At 27.7% G+C, this 18,886-nt stretch overlaps 1 protein-coding gene and 1 long non-coding RNA gene across 3 annotated transcripts in view; one reads left to right on the top strand and one right to left on the bottom strand.

Moving 5' to 3' along the window:
* Window positions 1-18,886, bottom strand: part of LOC107440528 (protein phosphatase 1 regulatory subunit 14C) — a 65,178-nt gene that overhangs the window by 3,648 nt on the left and 42,644 nt on the right. The window contains exons 1-2 of one of the 2 annotated variants that reach the window (XM_043040222.2): window positions 9,442-9,503; window positions 8,953-9,198 (exon numbers count right to left, since the gene is read on the bottom strand). In XM_043040222.2, coding sequence (XP_042896156.1) covers window positions 8,953-9,198 — 246 coding nt within the window. In that variant the 5' untranslated portion in view covers window positions 9,442-9,503. Of the gene's footprint in view, window positions 1-8,952; window positions 9,199-9,441; window positions 9,504-18,886 lie in introns of those variants that run through there. The other variant, XM_071181505.1, reaches the window with a different exon arrangement.
* LOC122268999 (uncharacterized) lies at window positions 154-5,902 on the top strand. The gene is made up of 2 exons (XR_006224843.2): window positions 154-231; window positions 4,642-5,902. It is a non-coding gene; the product is annotated as an uncharacterized lncRNA (long non-coding RNA).

Here is an 18,886-nt window from a genome sequence, read left to right as displayed (position 1 = left end):
TGTTAAATAATAAATAACTAAAATTTACTTTTTGCTTGGAATTATCTTGAGATAAATGAATTTTATAATAGTGAGCTGAAATTTTTAATACTCTTAAAAAATTTTCCTGGTATGACGAAATATGCAAAAAGTAAAATTAACATTAGGGGTTTAAACTTTTGACCATATTTTCCAGATTGCGTCTACCCCATATATTTGAAGGGTCAGAAATTTGAATCCATTCAAAGAAAGGTAAGTTTATTTAGAGAAAGTATGTTTCTGTGTCTGATTTTGTAATTTAAAATATCATATAAATAACACTAAATAATTAGCATATATGAAGTTATCCTCTCAAACTATTAAGATTGAGTACTAGAACATGAAAATCCAATAATTGACTCAAAAGATATTAAGGGTGGCCTTTTTTTGTGCCCTGTACATTTTGACAAAAAATATCTTCATAAAAAAAAAATTGGAACAAATTTAATTTCAGATATGAAATCCGAATTAGGCAGAATGAAGTATTTTTTATAAATGCCAATTAAAAATTTGCTGCCCATTGTTATTTAATTGAGTAAAAAATTTCGGCATTTCTTAAGTTTTTACTTTGCATATAAATTAAACCAATGTTTCTAAAAACAACACTTTAATAAAATATATTAAACTTAATTTGTATGATTCTCTTTCCATAATTTTGCAGCTTTTTCAAAATTCATGCTACAATCTCAGGGTGTATAGCCAAATTTTTCAATAAAAAATAAGTACTTTTGAAGCACTCCAAAATAACATAAAAACATTGAATTTATAAACATAAAATCAATAAAATTCAAAAACATTTTCAATAACTTTGCATAATCATGGTAAAATAACTAGCTTCTGATAAATATTGCAGAGAAAATTGTGAAAATCAGGAATTTTTTTAAATTTAGGACGACAATCGACACGGCAAAGAAATAATCTCTTTTAAAAGATAAAAAACTAAGCACTTTTTACTAACCCCAGATCAAAAACACCTTTAAGGGCTTTTAAAAATTGTAAATCAAAAATAAGCATCTTTAAGCACTTTTTAAAAATGCTACACCCCCTGCATTTACATTGGTGACATAAAAAAGGAGTCCTTCATAAAACTATTTGGAAAAGTCATCTAAATACTCATCCATCACAGAGCTTACTTTAAAGATTCTATTCTGTTTTGAGTAGCAAAATTTCTTTTTTACAAGTAGCTGCAGTGATAGCACAATTTCCTGAATTCAGGATATGTGAAAGGAATGTCATCGTCACCCTTTCTTTTTCTAAACTCATAGTTACAACATATTTCATTTTTATCAGCTTCATGTATGATAAAAAATAAAACAGCAATCACTCTCCCCTTTGATCTTTTGCAGAAGAAGAAATCATCTCCTCAGAAAAAGATCAAAATTGTGAAACCAAGTTTTTTAGATCATCCTCAAGGATGTTTCCCAAACCATTGCCAATAGCCCATTGTACGACTCTAGTGTGACATAAATGTAATACAATTGAATGATTCAAAGCTCTCACGAAGCCCTATTTTATTAATTCAGTGCTTAAATATATTTTTTCTTTTATGTCTCTGATTTCAAACTAGAAAGAAAAAATCCTCTTTGATTTTGAATCAGAATAAGATTTTGATTCACTTTTTATTAAAAAAAATAATTAACAGGATTTTCACTTAATTTCAGAAAAAAAATTCCCTCTCTTTTCCATGTATTTCAGGAAATTTTCAAATTAAATGCAGATCATATATCTATAATATGCAATTTTTCACCGGAAAACTTTGATTTTTTTTTAATTTTTTTATCTGAAATGTCAAATATTTGGTTTTGTATGCAAAAAGATATTGAATGAAGATGGAAACGTTTCACAAAAGAAGTGAAATTTTTATAACAAATAATTATAATGGATGTTAGAATTATTTAAATTGAATCTCAATAACTGATTACAGTTACCAATAATTCTAAGACTGGTTATTATCCAGGGATGATTTGGGAATTTTCTAGGTCTTCATAAAAAAATTCAACTTTATCAGACCATGCTTTTTAGAGGTAAAATAAAATTCTCTGAAAATTCAAGGTTATCCTTGATCCGTGGGAACCTTGATGAAGCTAAATTTCAATTTATACAATTAAATATCAATTAAAAAAATAGCATTGATGTAAAAATGTTCTTCAATACATATAATTGAACTATATCTTGACTTCAAGATGTAAAAAAAATATATATAATAACTTGAATGCAAATTGTAAAAAAATATCTTCACAAATTTATTATTACTTCAAATATATTAGATCTTTCCTCAGTATACCAAGTCTTTTAAAATATTCATTATTTTGTTGAATTTTTAAGAAGCGATGAAATCACTAAATTCACTTGGTACCCCTCTAAGATTTTAACTGATATTCAAGCTATTAGAACAGAATTTTTTTTACATGCATATTAAATTTGCATTTATCTTAATCTAATAAATAAGATAGAAAAACTGAAAAATAATACAATGCATTGGATAAACTTTATTATCGTGAAACATTTTGTGTAACAGCAAATATATAAGCTAATCTACAACTATCATAACTAATGAGAAGAATACAGGCTAACAAACGCTATTCTTCAACACATAATAGAACAACAAATTAGTTAATTCAGATCAGGTTGAATAAATCTAGTTTCTTTTAGTTCATTCTGCACATGTCTTTTCAATAAATTCATCACTTCGTTTTCGAATTCTTTAGGTGTTTCTTTCACACCTGTAGCCCAGTAAAATAAGTCCCAATCATTCGATGGTATGTTTATAAGTTGATCGTACAAATGCAACTGTTTTTCGTTGAATTGTTTCAGATATTTTCCAGCAAAGGTACTCAATATCAGGCCGTTTTCTAACATCCCGCGTTTGCGACTCTGATATAGTAGACGAGCTTTCATGTCTGTTATGCTTTCATTGGCCCTTTGAACGTATGGATTAGGTCCATTTGAAACCGTAGAACAATATTTAAATTTATTGATTGTAACTATATTGAATAAATTCCGATGAACTGTTCGTATGATATTATAATATTGCATTTTAACTGCACAGCAAAATGTTACAATATTATGTAACACTGATCACTAAATGTTTATTTACGCTTACGTTAGCTTATTTCTGTATCGGTCCAGTATAGAAAATAACATAATTTCCTTTCATAAAACTGAAAACAGGTTTCGTAGTTTTAAAATATATTATTTTTTATTTTGATCCTTTATAAAACACACGTATTTCTGTCAATGAAATTTTAAAACAAAAATTAAAGATCAAACTGACATTACTAGCGATTACGATTTTTATTCATAGAGGGCAGCACATAGACTAATGCTATCTCGTTTTATTTTCACCTCTGCTATTTTTTTTTTTTTTTTCCCCTTTCCTCTCTTATATTCAGCAAATAAAAAAGCTCTTAATTATTTAGCATGTTTTATATCTACACAGTTCAAAGTAATTGTTTTTCAAGAAAAATCAGCCCATTTAAAAAACATATAATAAGATTTTTTAATTTTTTGAAAAAATTTTGAATTAATACAGATTATTAACATTTTGATTATCAAAAACTAAACTTCAATAAAAATTAATCTTAAAGCTCTTGAATTTTTTATAATCTTCCGATCGACTTACTTATTTTTTTTTTTTTTTTTTTTTTTTTTTTTTTTTTTTTTTTTTNTTTTTTTTTTTTTTTTTTTTTTTTTTTTTTTTTTTTTTTTTGAAAACCCGTAATTAAAATACAATTTATAATAAAAAATGAGCATTTTAGTTTTATTGCTATTTTTCTTCACAAAAATCCTGAATTTTGTAGCAAAGAATGAAAAAAAGTATAGAACGTGAGAATGGACAGTTAAATAAAGACGCACACTACACATAAAAATGTAGTTTTCATACGTAAGATTAAAAATTAATTTTCAAAAATTAACCTTTATTAAAATTAACGCTTACAAACATCTATGTTTGTAATAAAACAGCTGAAATTTTAATTTAAAACCGATCCTTTAAGTATTTAAACTATACAAATATAGACAAACTTATTTTTGCAGTTCTCTTAGTTTTATATATTTTCATAATTACTTAGCTTAACCACCCATTCACGGTAAATAATATAAGACGGTACAAAACGTAGGCATAGTCTGTCCCATACATAGTGCAGAATGTGGTACTTGATGTAATTTTCTGTTTAAAGGAAGTATTAAAGTGGAAGAGTTACGACTCGCATATGATAAAACATCCCATGTCTATCTTGTCTCATGAATTTTAGTTTAAATCAAACCTTCCTTTTTCTGTAACGTAACCTGATAAACTCTCGATAAATCAATGGCGTGCAGGGGGGCAATAGCCCCAAGTATTCAGCTAAAGGGTATACTAAAGTTAGGGCCTGCAAAAAAGAGCGGGCAATCGCCTAGCGCCGACCGGATCCATATTTAATCTTCTGTAAATTATTTATTTCCTCCTTTTTTAAAGTATTTTTTTTAAAAAAATGTATTTTAGGTAGTTTTTATTGATTATAAATTCTTAGGTTAACTTTTTTATATGGTTAAAGTTCTCTAAGTAAAAGTCTTACTAAAGATGGAAAGAAGAGTGATGAGCAGAAAAACCACTTGTTTGGCAATGAGTTCCGTATTTTCTAGGGAGGATCCTTTCTGTAGAGATTTATGGTTCAGAAAACCATCCAACAAACAAGCCAATGTTCTCAAAAAGGGAATGTAAGAGAAAAACTGGAGGATGAGTGACCTTGGAGAATGACCATGAGCAGAAATATTATGTCAAAACGTACTCTAAATATAATGTGAATTTGCTGATACAAATCTTAATATTTTGTGCAGAAAACTCCCATTTCGTCTCAAAATGTAATTTAAGTTTTTCATTCAAATCTCGGTGGATTTTTTGTGAAATTGGAATTAATTTAGAAACAAGACCAAAAGGTTAATTTTCAAGATAATTACCAAGATCTTTTAAGTTAACAACAAGAAACATATAAACACTTTTACAATATTTTACATATTTTGTTCTTTCATATATATTTAAAATAATTATTAAATGATTTTTCTGGGAAATTAACGGAAGACTTTTTTTTCTGTAAAAATATTTGCTAATAGCTGGCTCGATAACTTCTTTATTCATCTGATTTATCTAAAATTTTATTATTGTTGTAGTTTTTTTTAGTTTTTTTATATATAGTTTTATATACCAATTTTAGTCTGAGAAGAAAATATCTCATCTTTCCCAAAAGGTATTTGATAGGAATAATTATTTAATATTACTATGCCGACTGTCTGTTCTTTTAATTTATTTTAACAGTTTTAATTTATTTTAACAGTAACTTTTAATTTATTTTAACAGTTATTTTTACGATAGTATATTTCATCAAGAATTTATAACGAGTATACTCTTGTCGCTTCCTTATGAAAACTGTTATCATGAACAATTTTAGATACAGCTAGAGAATAAAGTAAGAATGAGGAATGAAAGGATATCAATCAATGGATCAGTGAATAGGTATGTTAATACGAGTCAACAGGATTAAAAAGCAGTGAATTTGTTTACGAACGAATCATTGAAGGACATTTTAGTGAATAGTCGAATGAGTTTCTAAACGCAAAAAAATATTTGTAAAAAAATATATAAATTGTTTTACGGCAGTTGACTGCAAAAACTTTTTCATTTTTAAAATAATTTTTAACAAAATGACGTCATATTGAATACAAGTTAAAGCAGTATCGAAAAATGAAACTGCGAAAAAACTGGTTTTGAAGAGTCTATGAAATTGTTTGCGAATACTAAAGCATGAAAAAAAAAAATAGATTCTGATGTTTATGCTAGTATGTTTATGTGTCACAAAAGATTATGCCCATTAAAAAATATTACTTATAATAAAAATTAATTCTAGAATATTTGAAGTGATATTCTCAACAATTAAACTAACGGTTTTCTTTTTTAACCTTGAATGTATTAATTGTAATTTTTCTTGTTCACATGTTTCCCAAATCAACTTTTAGGATTGATATAGATTTTATAATTCCCTAATAGAAATATTGTAATTTAAAATAAAAAGAAGCATTTCTCTACCAAAGTTATGACTACACCAGCAAGACAATTCAAAGTTTTTTTTTTTTAAAAAAAAAAAAAAAAAAAAAAAAAAAAAAAAATTCTTTTTCCAATATTGAGTTAAGGGCTCCCTTTTCAGTAACTCCCGAGGAGCAACAACGTCTTCCGCCGACACTGACTAAAATATCCAATGAATGACTAAGAACGTTAAAATATTTAAAAATAATACTGATATTTTAAGTATGTAATAAATTATTCAACAGGTAAATATTTGACTGTTAAAAAATGTTTTATGAATAATGATAATATTTCGAATAAATTTAATAATGAAATTTCACTGTAAGATTAGAACACAAAAAAAATAAACCCCTATATTTTTTTTAAATTGGAATATTTAGTGAAAAATAGTTAATTATTTACCATAAAATAATTTCCGCATAAATTAATATAAAAAACGAAATTAAGATATGTCTTTCGATTTTTATAAATATGTAATATGCATCTCTCCGATGGTTTTATTGTTGTTATTATTATCATTATTATTAAATAGGTTGTTTTGCTCCTTTTTGGGACATTTAATCGAGAAGTTAGCCAGCCCACTGAGTTAAATTTAGTGTGATATTTTGTGGCAGAACAAACTTCAATAGTTGTAAATGAATGATTGTAATTATTTTTTAACTTTTGAATCAGCATTTTTTCTAGTAAAACACATTTTCACTGTTTTATTTATCTACTTTTTTTTTGTTAAAATTAATCGTCTATTTTGGATTGTATGGTAAGAAAAACACAACAAAAAGTAATTTCATTTAAGCGGGCATCGTTAAATTACAAATGCGCTTGACTGAAGAACAAGAAGCGTATCGTATCACTCAGAAACATCAACAACATTGTAAAGCTTGGTCTTTCTTGAGCAATTATCTGGGAGACTAAAAATTCATCAAGGCTACAAATAACTCATTAACCGTCTTCACGTGACTGAGTCTTCTTGGTTGAAATGCTCGCTGAACCACGACGAAACAAATCCTTTATTTCAGATACACATCAACGAATGAAAGGCACTCATTTGGGATTTTCCATCAGTGAAAGCAACTGAATTATCTCTGCCTCTAAGCTCTATGCCATTTGCAAATATAAGTCAGGAAAGCAAGAGATGGAGTGGTCTTGTGGCGCAGTAAATATGCGCCAAAGATAGGCGATTACACGCGCCGATGAACATAGCGAAATGTCGGTTTTTATGACCCCAATGAATTCTTTTTTTCAATGTCCACTGAAAAGATTTCGAAATTAGGGTAAACATAGAACATGTCCTGTATACGTGAATACGATGTAATTTAAGATTATCGGAAAGGGTTTAACCATAGGTACTCAGTGGAAATGGTCTTTTTTATTCACAAAACATTGCTAAAAATAACGTATTACTCCTATTGAAAGTTATTTTGATTTCTTTTAAAATTAAATAATGAGTTTTTAAAGCGTTTCTAAATTGCATATTGTTATCGTTTAATCAGTACATATAAATCTTGAGGGAATGATTGTTATTTTCACGAAATTGATTATGCTAAAAATATGATCTATATATGTTTTTTTCCGTGTGTAATGATGGGCTTTATCATTACTAGGTTTTGTAAATTATCTAGCAGCTTATCTATGTTTATAGTCTTGACTTGTTCAAAAGCAATTTCTTTTTTTAGCAACGGAGTATTAAATTGTATTTTTTCACAGCCAGCTTCACACTTGAGCCGCATAATTATTATAAATTTTGACAGAAGATATAGCAAGAGTTACTTGTGAAAAAGTTCGATGGATTATACGCGGTAGTTTTTGGTTGGCGCCCTTCTAAATATGGAAAGTAAAAAGCAGAATTTTCGGAATATTTTACTTCTTTACTATCAAAAAAGTACAAATGTTGTCCAAAAAAAAATTCTTTGTCCAAGACGAAGATGTATTGGCAGTGCCAAAACTATTTTACAAAATTTCGATCTCACTAAATTTCGATTATGATGCCTGAAGATGTACCACACAAATTTAAACTTATGACGACGCAATGAGGGCCCTAGTTAATCCAAATCAGCTAATAATAATTTGTGAGATCACTGAAATATTAAATTTATCGAATTCAACCGCACATGACCATTTGAAAAGCCTAAGATAATTTTCCCGTCTCTACAAAATTATTTAGACGGTAAAACCTTTATTTCAAGTAAGAAGGTTAAAAATCACCTGGATCAGTTTTTTGCTAGCAAAGAACAAAAACTTAATGCGCGTGGAATCATGCTTCTGCCAGAAAGACGGCAGAGGGTAAACCAGAATGGGCAATATGTGATTCAATAAAATATTTATTCAGCATAAGAAAATCGCTTTTAATATTCATAAAAAAATAAAAATTCAATTACTTTCCGAACAACACAATATTATAACGAAAATGCTATCAATTGTATTATATTTATTAAAACTTCCGAAAAGTAGAAAAATTCGCAACCTCTAAGACTAATAAGCAAAAAAAAAAAAATGAAATAAAATAAGAAGAAAAAAAATACGAAGTTGCTTTGAAAGAAAAAAAAATCTAGTATTTATCTTATATAATAAACATTAAATACCATTACCAAACTACATATAACTACACTATAACTGGCACCGTATATTGACCCAACTCATTAGCAAACTTGTATTACCAAATAAATAAATAAAATTCCAACAAATAAATTATTCCAAAAATGGATTTGAACTTAGTGGATGGGAAACAAATTATTCCAATAAATAGAATTGAACTTAGCATAAGGGAAACAAATTATTTCAACAAATGGATTTGGCAATTTAATTGAGCAGATAGAACACCAAAAATCTCATTCTCATAAAAATTAAATCATTACTATCAGAAATCGAACAAAACCTACTCTGTGTCCATATAATGCTTGAAGTTGATCAAACATCCACATCTCCACCCTCAATCTTTTTCTGATGAGGTTCATTTGGTGTTGCCCGTACTTGGCTGTCAGGTATTTTTTCTTCCTCTCTTGTACCTCTCCTTTTTCTGGTTCGAAATTCACGTGCAGAACTGTTTTTGTCGTGTCTGCTTTCATGTACTTCAATCGGGATGCTGTCGGTGGTCCAGGATTGTAAGATGTAATTGTGCACTCCATCTAAAAAACAAACAAATAATAGTTGTAAAATGCTACTTCCCTTCGCTGCGAAGTGTATCTTTTATACTAAAAGAGAATAGGAACAAACACTGCAAAATATCTTCTTTTTTTTTCAGAGTTTGTACTAAACCTTTAAAATAATAATTTTTAAACAAAAATTAGTATTCATTATATAAAAATGCAAATCCTTATTATGGTAAGTTATCAAACACAAGATGTTTTGTTTATTAAAAATACAAGTACCTTTCAAAAATGTAATTTGATTCGTTTTTGTTCTGAAAATCCACATTAACAGGCTTATTCTCTGAATAGGGAATTTAAGAAGAAAAAAAAAAGAAATAGCTGTAAAATCTAGTCAGAATAATGCCACAAATTTAATTGGATGTTTCTTTGTTTTATCATACGTCACTTTTGAAATGTTTTTATCGCCAGAATGTAAAACAGGCCGTTAGCGTAAGTTCTTAGTCCTTTTCACTGACTGGGTGATAAAAATATTTAAGTAATAAGTTGCATCAGCATGTTTAAGAATTGTTGCCTTCGTTTCATACTGACGCAATTTATCTCTGCGATTTTACACCACCTCAGATAATAGGCTTGGTACTTATAATTAATATAGCTTTTTTTAAAAAAGATATGTGCTTGAGTCATCTAATTTTGTCAAATGTTATATTATGTAATGTCAACTTTGAAATATTTTCCTCGTTTATCAACCGAGTAGATTTTAATACTATAATTACTACTATTGTTCGGAAATAACTATTTAACAAAAACTTAGATTTATTTTCTTTTTTGAATCTTAAACGAATTTTGAACGGTAGTAAATTAATCTTAAAATTTGCAATATTTGTGTTTGCTTCCAAAATGGTAAAGTTTGCAATATTTACTACTTATTCAACTTAACTTAAATACAATAGTGTTAATTATAAAGTCTTTGTTCGAGTTCTGTTTCACTAAAATATTCCAAAATTGTTTTTTGATGATAATAATTATTAAAATAATTATAATAATAATTTTTATTTATTATTAAAATGATTATTATTTAGTATTAAAATTATTATTTATTATAAAAATAATTATAATTATTATAATAATAAAAATAATAATTTTCATTAATTAATATCATTATTGTTACCAAAGTAAATATATTTTAATTCATTTTTCTGTGTATGAATTATTGTTCTTAAAAAATCAGTTATTTATTATAATAATTCAGAATTATAAATTTTAACTATGAACTTTGATTAGAATTATGAATAGAAATAATTTGAACTATGAAAAAAACTAAAAATAGAAATAATTTCATTGCTGAGCAGTACTACATGATAAATGATCGTTTTGCTCCCGGCATTATATTGAATACATTTTCTCACCAGTAATTAAAAAACACTCATCAATTTTATCTGTCACATTTGCACTCAATTACATAGATAGATTAGCTGTTATTGTTTTAATCACTCAAAAGACACACGATATAACAATAGATTATGAAAACATTAAAAAGAGAACATCATTTACTGTGCGTTTTCTTTCAAATGCTTTCGCTTATTCAGTTGAACGCTCAAGTAAATAAGTCATTAATCGATTGTCATCTAAAACAATGCATATATTCAGAGCAGAGATGGTATGCATAATCTTTTAATCACAAAACACATTTTAAACTGTGAAGTAACAATGCGTATAAAAGAACATTAGAAATTTTTCATTATTCAAACACATAATCTTTGTTATAGATTTGAAATCGTTTTAAACAATTCATCATAAACTACTCTTTAGTGAGTGTTTCAGATAACTACGTGATTTCGTTATGAATAAGTTAAATAAAAATTTGATTATGATACATTTTGTAGAGCGAATTTTAATTATATATTAAACTCCAAATAAAATTTATTTTGATTTTATTAAAAAAAACACCTTTTAATAAAAAAAATTATTCAAAATTTTCTTTCTACATTTTCATGCATAAATCAATTTTTAAATTCAAGTTAACATTATTTAATTAATTCATACTGCAAAAACTATTTCAATCTACTTTGAGCAAACTTGTGCCTTTTATAAAAATTAGTAATGTAACATTTTTCGCTACGAGCTATAAGCAGAATTTCACCAGAACCAATCTAGCAGATAAGACAACAGGACTAAAAAAAAAAATGGAAACGGCGTTTTCCTCAGGAAAAATAAATAAATAAAAAGATACTGCGTATTAAAATTTGAAGAGAAAAAGTATTGGTTATCCACAAATAACTTTAAATGTAAATTGTAGTTTTTAAGAAGTGTAATTATTTTTGCTACTTAAAGCATTTCCTCCACATAATACATTTTTTTATTGTAGTATTAAAAAAAATTTTTATAAACATTATTCAGAATTTTCTTTCTAAATTTTCATTAGTAAATTTATTTTTAAATTTAAGTAGACTATATTCCATTCGAACTACAGAACTATTTTAATCTACTTTGTGTACATATGTGCTTTTTATAAAAATAGGAAACAGTAAAAGTTTTTGTAAACGAGCTATAAGCAGAATTTCACCTGAACAAATCTTGTAGATAAAATAACAGAGCTCAAAAAAAGCACAGGAAAAAGCGCCCCACCACAAAAAAAAGACAATGTTTGATAAAAAAAATAAAAAAAATATTCGTTATCCATAGATTATTTTAAATGTAAATTGTTTCGATTTTTACGAATTAATTATAAAGCATTTTTAAGAGTTAAATAATAATTCCCTTTGTTGATACCTGTATTTATAGTAACCATTTAAATAAATTATTTAGTTTGAACACCAATTAATTATACCGTAATTTTAAGGCCGTAATTTTTCCAGAAAATAACACATTTTTTATTGAAATAAACTTACTGTGAATTTTTTAGAAACTAAAACGGTTGCTATAAAATAAGAAAATTTAACTTTGATTTTATCCTTACCAATTACCACCAGCATTACAACCTGTACTCTGCTGGCAGTGACCGTTTTAATAATAATGAGTTGATAAATTGTAAGAATTATTTAATCATATTCATTGTGTAAATTATGAATAAAAAGAGTATGCATTATTAATTATTACACGTATTGTAATTATAACATTTTTGTTATAATTATTATATATTATTTTTATATCAATTAGCATAAATTATATTAATAAATATAAAGTATGAATATAAGGAGTGAGAAGTTATTAACTTTTGTCTTCTAAATAACCCATATTTCAATTAGGAAATTGAGTAGCAAAATGCATGAAAATACAGCGTGGTGCTCAATTACGCAGAAAAAAATTTGAAATCTATTTCATCAGAGTTTTTGAAATTTATTGTTCTCACAGAGTTTATTCAGATTCGAATCTGGATTTATTTATTAATGAATGCTTAAGAAGCATGACCTGAAAACTGAATTCGCATCCGCTTTCTCTCAATCTTCGGTGGGTCAAGTTTTAACCATAAATGCGATTATAATATTAATGAGTCCATCTAAATTATCCAGAAGTCTTAAATTTGATTTTAAATTGGACGTTTAAATTGTTTAGAGTTGAAATTGGATTTTTCTTGAATAAATTTATTCCATCCTAAAAAAATAATTAAAAGCTTGATTTAAAAATAAAATATTATTCTTTCGTCAAATACAATGACATTAATTATCGCACATTTTTTATTTATTTTTAAGTTTTATCATTCATCATGTTTTTGTTATTATTTTAAATGAAAATTTCTAATATTGAGGTCCCTTGTTTGAGATCATTGATAAAAAAATATAATTAAATATAGAACTCTTAATATTAATTAATTAATTTATTAATTTATTTTATTTTATAACAGTCGTTGTACAACCGACCCAAATCTTGAGTTTACGACTACCAATGTTCGACTCCGTAGCCTTGTAATTTTGAACCTAATTCAGAAGACAAGGGAACTCCTTGATTAGTACCCCCAGAGGTATTGATTTGTTATGGGAACTTGGAGGACTTTGGACCCCGAAAGATTTAACGGGTACCACTCACCATTTAAAACACGGAGATTCTTCGGCTGGCTGGATTCGAACTCCCGTTCTTACGAACGCGAATCCAACGCCCTACCTACCAGGTTATCCAAAAATATCAATTATCGGCAAGGAATTTCATTCTAAAATTATGGTAAATAACCAGCAGCAGTCTGCCCATGCAATTAACCGGAAAGTTTGCAGTAAAGAACATTTTTTACCTTTATGTCTTGAAACCGTTTACATTTAGTATGGTTAAAAAAAAAACGTGAATAAAAACTATACCGTTTTTTAACCATTTACAACTAGCATGGGTTCAAAACCGTAAAAAAGAAATTCAACTGGACAAGGAATTAACTTTCACGCTGTTTTGTTTTGATTAATAATTTTTGTCCATGAAAAATGAGATTTTAACAAAATACGATTCAGCAACTAAATACGATAGTATTCACGCTTTTTATTTTTATTTTTAGGAAGCAATTTTTCTGCTGTGTTAATTATGTAGAAAATTAAAAAAAAAGAAAAAATTTATGAAATTTATTTCTTTTAACGGAAAACAATTATCAAAACAAATAAGTGAAAAAAATTCGAGAGATTATTTATAACAATCGTTAACTTAAATCTCACTTCAGTATCAATGAATACGCATTAACCTTAATGATGAAAAAAAGAACTTTTTTTTACTCGTTTGAAAGATTGTCGTTTTACCCCCCCNTAACCTATATGATGAAAAGAAGAACTTTTTTTACTCGTTTGAAAGATTGTCGTATTACCCCCCCCCCCAGTCTGAATGAACAAAATAAAAGACATATATTAAAAAAGATAAAAGACATATAAAAAATACGCTTTGTTTTTTAATTAGTGATTTTTGTTCATAAGAAATGATATTTTAGCAAAATAAAATTCATCATTTAATTACAATGACCTACACACTTTTTTGAGTAAGCAATTTTTCTGTGATACTAATAATGTGTAAAATTAAAAAATAAAACAGCCATGTGTCGTGAAATTTATCATTTTTAATAGAGACAAACAAATGGAAAAAAATACAAGAGATAATCATTCAAAACAATCGTAAATTTAAATCTTACTTCCGTATCAATGAATAAACATTAACCTTAGTAACGAAAAAAAAAATTCTTCTTTTATTTTTTTTATTTTACTCGTTTGAAAGATCGTCATATAAAACCACCAACACTAAACGAACAAAATAGAAGGCTTATACAAAAAAAAATCAAAGCCATAGACAAAAAAATAAAAGACAAGTAACAAAATCAGGTTATTTTTTAATTAATGATCTTTGTTCATCAGCAATATTTTAACAAAATAATATTCATCAATTAATTATAATGATCTATACGCTTTTTTTTAATAAAAATTTTTTATTTATAAGAACTTTTTTTAATAATAATGTGTAAAATTTAAAAAAAGAAGCCATTAGCCGTGAAATTTATCTCTTTTAATGGAAAACTCTGATCAAAACAAATAAATAATAAACGAGAAATAATTATTCAAAACAATCGTAATCTTACTTCCGTATCAACGAATACGCATTAACCTTAATAACAAGAAAAAAAGAATTTTTTTTTTCACTTGTTCGAAAGATCGTCATATAAAATCTTCGACACTAAACGAACAAAATACGAGACAACAACAAAAAAAAATCACTAACGATCTTTAAATTGTTGCGCTAAGTTCTGGATGATAGCCGGGAGAATAAGATACCGAGAGTGGTTTTACAACCAACGCCTTAACCAACTCTTCGTGAGAGCGTGAAGATCTTATTCTTAAACTTCCTTCTTTCCATAAATTCCGAAATGAACGGACCATGTCCGTTGTTGTTCAGTCATTGTTTTTACAAATGGCATAGCAATCGCACATGCGTGATACTGACGGATGACAATGGACAAGCCTTGGTGGTGGTCTAGGTATTAACGGTTAAATGTTACGGTCAGAAGTGAGGACACGTCATGGTGACAAGGGATTGAAACTGTTTTATGAGACAAACAATTACACGCATGAGTCGGGGCTTGTGCCCGACGAAATGTCAGTTGTTGTTATTATTATTATATTTCTAATACATAAACGTCTCGATTGGAGTGTCATTTCAATTGAAAAAAATATAATTAGGTGGCCTAAAAAGAACATAAGAAAGAATGTTTCAGAGCAGTTTACTCTTGGTGAGGGATGCAAGTAATTGCCTCAAACTTTGTTTTTGTTTAGACAAAGAAGAGAGGGGAAAAAAACTCAAAAAATAATTACATCCGGAAGCGATCATAATTTGCTTTAAAAATCTACTAATATGTGAAGAAAGAAAATAATTACAATCTGTAATTTTTAATCTGTGAAAACAGCCGTGCACCCCTTTTGATTTTTCTTAACAGTAGAATGGAAAAAATGGTGAATGGCCCAGTTAATTTTTATAATTCTCTTTTTCCGTGACCCCTGATACAGTGTAGCAGTCTCCGCAGTATAGTGCAATCAGGCCCGGACTGGCCAGTAGGCAGACCGGGCAAATGCCCGGTGGGCCGGTCTGGCCTGAGGGCCGATTGTACCGAGCCAGCAGCGACAAAAAAAATTTTTTATACATTGCATGAATTTAAACAATATTGCGCAAATAATAATACATAATATTAAATAACATATATATGATATATGTAGTAATAATATTGTTTTAATATACAGGGTGATTCAGATCATGCGTGCTACCTATTTTTTTCGAGAATGGAGCAAATAATCGATTTGAAATAAAAAATCTAATAACTAAATTGTTAATTCCCGGAAGTACCGGAATTTGAACACAGTTTTGATTTTTTAAATGGACACCTATATCTTATTTGGCATCATTGGAGAGGGTTTTCGAAAAAAAACAACTTTTACTTGAAATTTTTAATGGCTCTCATGGTAATGGCAAATAGAAAAAGATCTATCAATGAAATTAGATAGCGACGACATAATCGATCAAGTGGCAGAAAATAGTGAGCCTCTTCAAAAGTTAAATTTAATTTTAATTTAATGACTTTTGAAGAAGCATCAAATCTATTTTTAAATTTTTTCTTATATAAATCATTCATGTATGTGTAGTATAATAAATATTTTTATTTACTCTTCATCTTTCACCTTCTTTTTGATTTTATCAACCTATTACCTCATAAGAACCACGTATTTTAAACTGAAATATATTCTTTGAAGGATTATTAAGCAATTTTAATCTACTTTCTTACTTCGATAAATTAACTTACGTTCATGAGAATTTATAAGTAAAAAATGCCTAAAAATGATACATTAGGAGCCGCGTACGCTTCGCGGTGTTTATGTGAGTTAGAGGGCCGATGTCTCCAAAATGCCCGGGCCGATTTTAGATCCCAGTGCGGGCCTGAGTGCAATGCAGGAATTTATTGCTTTTTAGTAAAGAAATTCCACTTTAAAATGTCGAAAAACAATTCATGCTTCACTATGTAGTGTAATTTTAAGACAGAAGTTATTAGAATAAGGGTGGTAATTTACATCATATTATAAAACATTAAAAATTAACACTTTATTCAAAACATTCGTAACGTAGTAGTAAATGCTTGAACAAAATGGTGCAGCTTTTTCACCTGCCTTACACCAGCCTGGTTATAATTACAAACCATCTGCTACTCAAATATCATCTGCTCTTGAGCTTTCGTGTATAAAAAAAGTTAATTTTTTCTTTTCACTTTTGAGATTAAAGGAACATTTTTGTGCACTTCAAATGTAACACAGATCTTATTCAGAATAGATTTATAAATAAAATACATGTGATTTTTGAAAATACAATTAACTTATAAAGCAATATTAATTTTAAAAAATTACATTTAAGAAAATGGACAAAATATAAACAAATTAGGGATTGCGGACAATTTTTTAATGTTATTATTTTTTTAAAAAATTCTGATTTGTGAACTCAAAATGTAAATGTTCAACATTTTGAGCATTATACTCACGCACAACACTACGTTTTGAGATTTAAAATCGCACGAGTCTCAGAAAATTCTATCCTTAACTTTTTAAAAGGGATTTAAAAACTCAATATTCGGCAAGATCTACATCTGCTGATAAAAATTTGAAGAACTATGCAGAAGTAAAATTGAATTTTAGTTAGGCAAAAAAAAAATTTTCTCGAACGATATTTTGGAGCAGTTTATAATTTATTATTAGTCAAAGGATTTTAGTAGTTTCATAACATCACAAACCATTTCTGAAGATGTTGCTTGTTTAGCCAATCAATTCGATATATTTCTCAAGTACATGAACACTCAATGAACATGTGAGATTATTACTGTTATTTAAATCAGTTTAAATGATTTGTGATTCAGGTTTAATTTTATCTATTAAAAATAACTTATACCAATCTAGTGTTATTAATAATTTAGCAAAAAAATTGTGAGCTATGTGATATTCTAATGCAACGGTGCATAATTTGTTTTGGCTATTAAACTCTAATTGATCGAATTTCTTTCGACGGAACCCTGACTTTTCTTTTAAATCATGTATGTAAAGAAAATAGTGAAAGCTTTATCCAATAAAAGACTGCTTTATTTTGAAATTACTAATTTAATAAGATGAGTCTTGGTGTCGCAGGGGATAGAGAGCTTGCCTCTTAATGAGGTGTCCTGGGTTCGAATCCCAGCTGTGACTAGTTGATACTATTTCGGCACCTGGCTCTCACCGACCACAGTGCTGTCGTAAAATATCCTTAGTGGTAGACTGATGATGGGTTACAGTCTCCTTGCCGTCAGCCTAACCGTGGGAAGTTTTCGTGGTTTTATCCTCTGTGTAAAGCAAATACGGGTAAGCTCCCTCAAAAAGTCATAAGTCATCCACGAAGGCAAAATTTCTCCCAATACTTGATCCAGTAGTTCCCTTGTCTTCTAAATTGGGTTCAAAATTGCAAGGTTACTTAGTTGAAACATTGGTAATCGTGAACTCAGAATTTAGTCGGCTGTTCAACGCTGGTTATTAAATAAAATGAAATAAAAGATAAAAAAATTTTTTTTTGTTATATCATTAATAAACTTAGTTTTATGTTCGACAGTTAAATTCGTAGTCTTGGAACTGAATCTGGTATGGTTGAATTTCTTTTTTGGTGTTGAACGTAGGCTGAAGATTTGTAAAATAAGCCGGATTTTCTTTAAATTAAAGTGAAAATGAACTGCTATAAACGTAGAAAATGGTTATTACGGAAACAAATTTTTTCATTGACGAATTCAGATATCTTATTTTAAGTTATAAAGCGCGGTGGGTAAATACTAATGACACTTTTCATCATTTATTCAATACAACCTTACTAGAAAAATTATGTTCAAAAAAAAAATTGTCATCCATTTTTCATTGGCATTTTACTTCAAATAATTTCATACATGCAACTGAAATGTTAAATTAATAATGGAATACTCGAATTTCATCGAAATTTAATTTCATTATATATTATGCCAGATGAAAGTAATGAATAACAATAAAGCAACTAAAATCAAAATGTATGTTTTAAACAATTAAAAGTATAATTTAGTAATTATCAATATAATAATTTCAAAAAAAATGTATAATTTTTTTTTAAAAAAAAAAAAACTATATTATGTTTTTCCAATTTTCAAACAAAGTAATAGGATGAAATTCTAGTTTAAAAGTAACAACTTTGTAAATTTGTTGGGTATAATTAAATTTATATCCTGTTCTTTACTAAATTAATCCCATTTGTA

Source organism: Parasteatoda tepidariorum, chromosome 5 (genome assembly GCF_043381705.1).
Source record: "Parasteatoda tepidariorum isolate YZ-2023 chromosome 5, CAS_Ptep_4.0, whole genome shotgun sequence".
Classification (NCBI taxonomy): domain Eukaryota; kingdom Metazoa; phylum Arthropoda; class Arachnida; order Araneae; family Theridiidae; genus Parasteatoda; species Parasteatoda tepidariorum.
The sequence above is the reverse complement of the archived record's forward strand: the minus strand, read 5'-3'. Positions and strand labels throughout refer to the sequence as shown.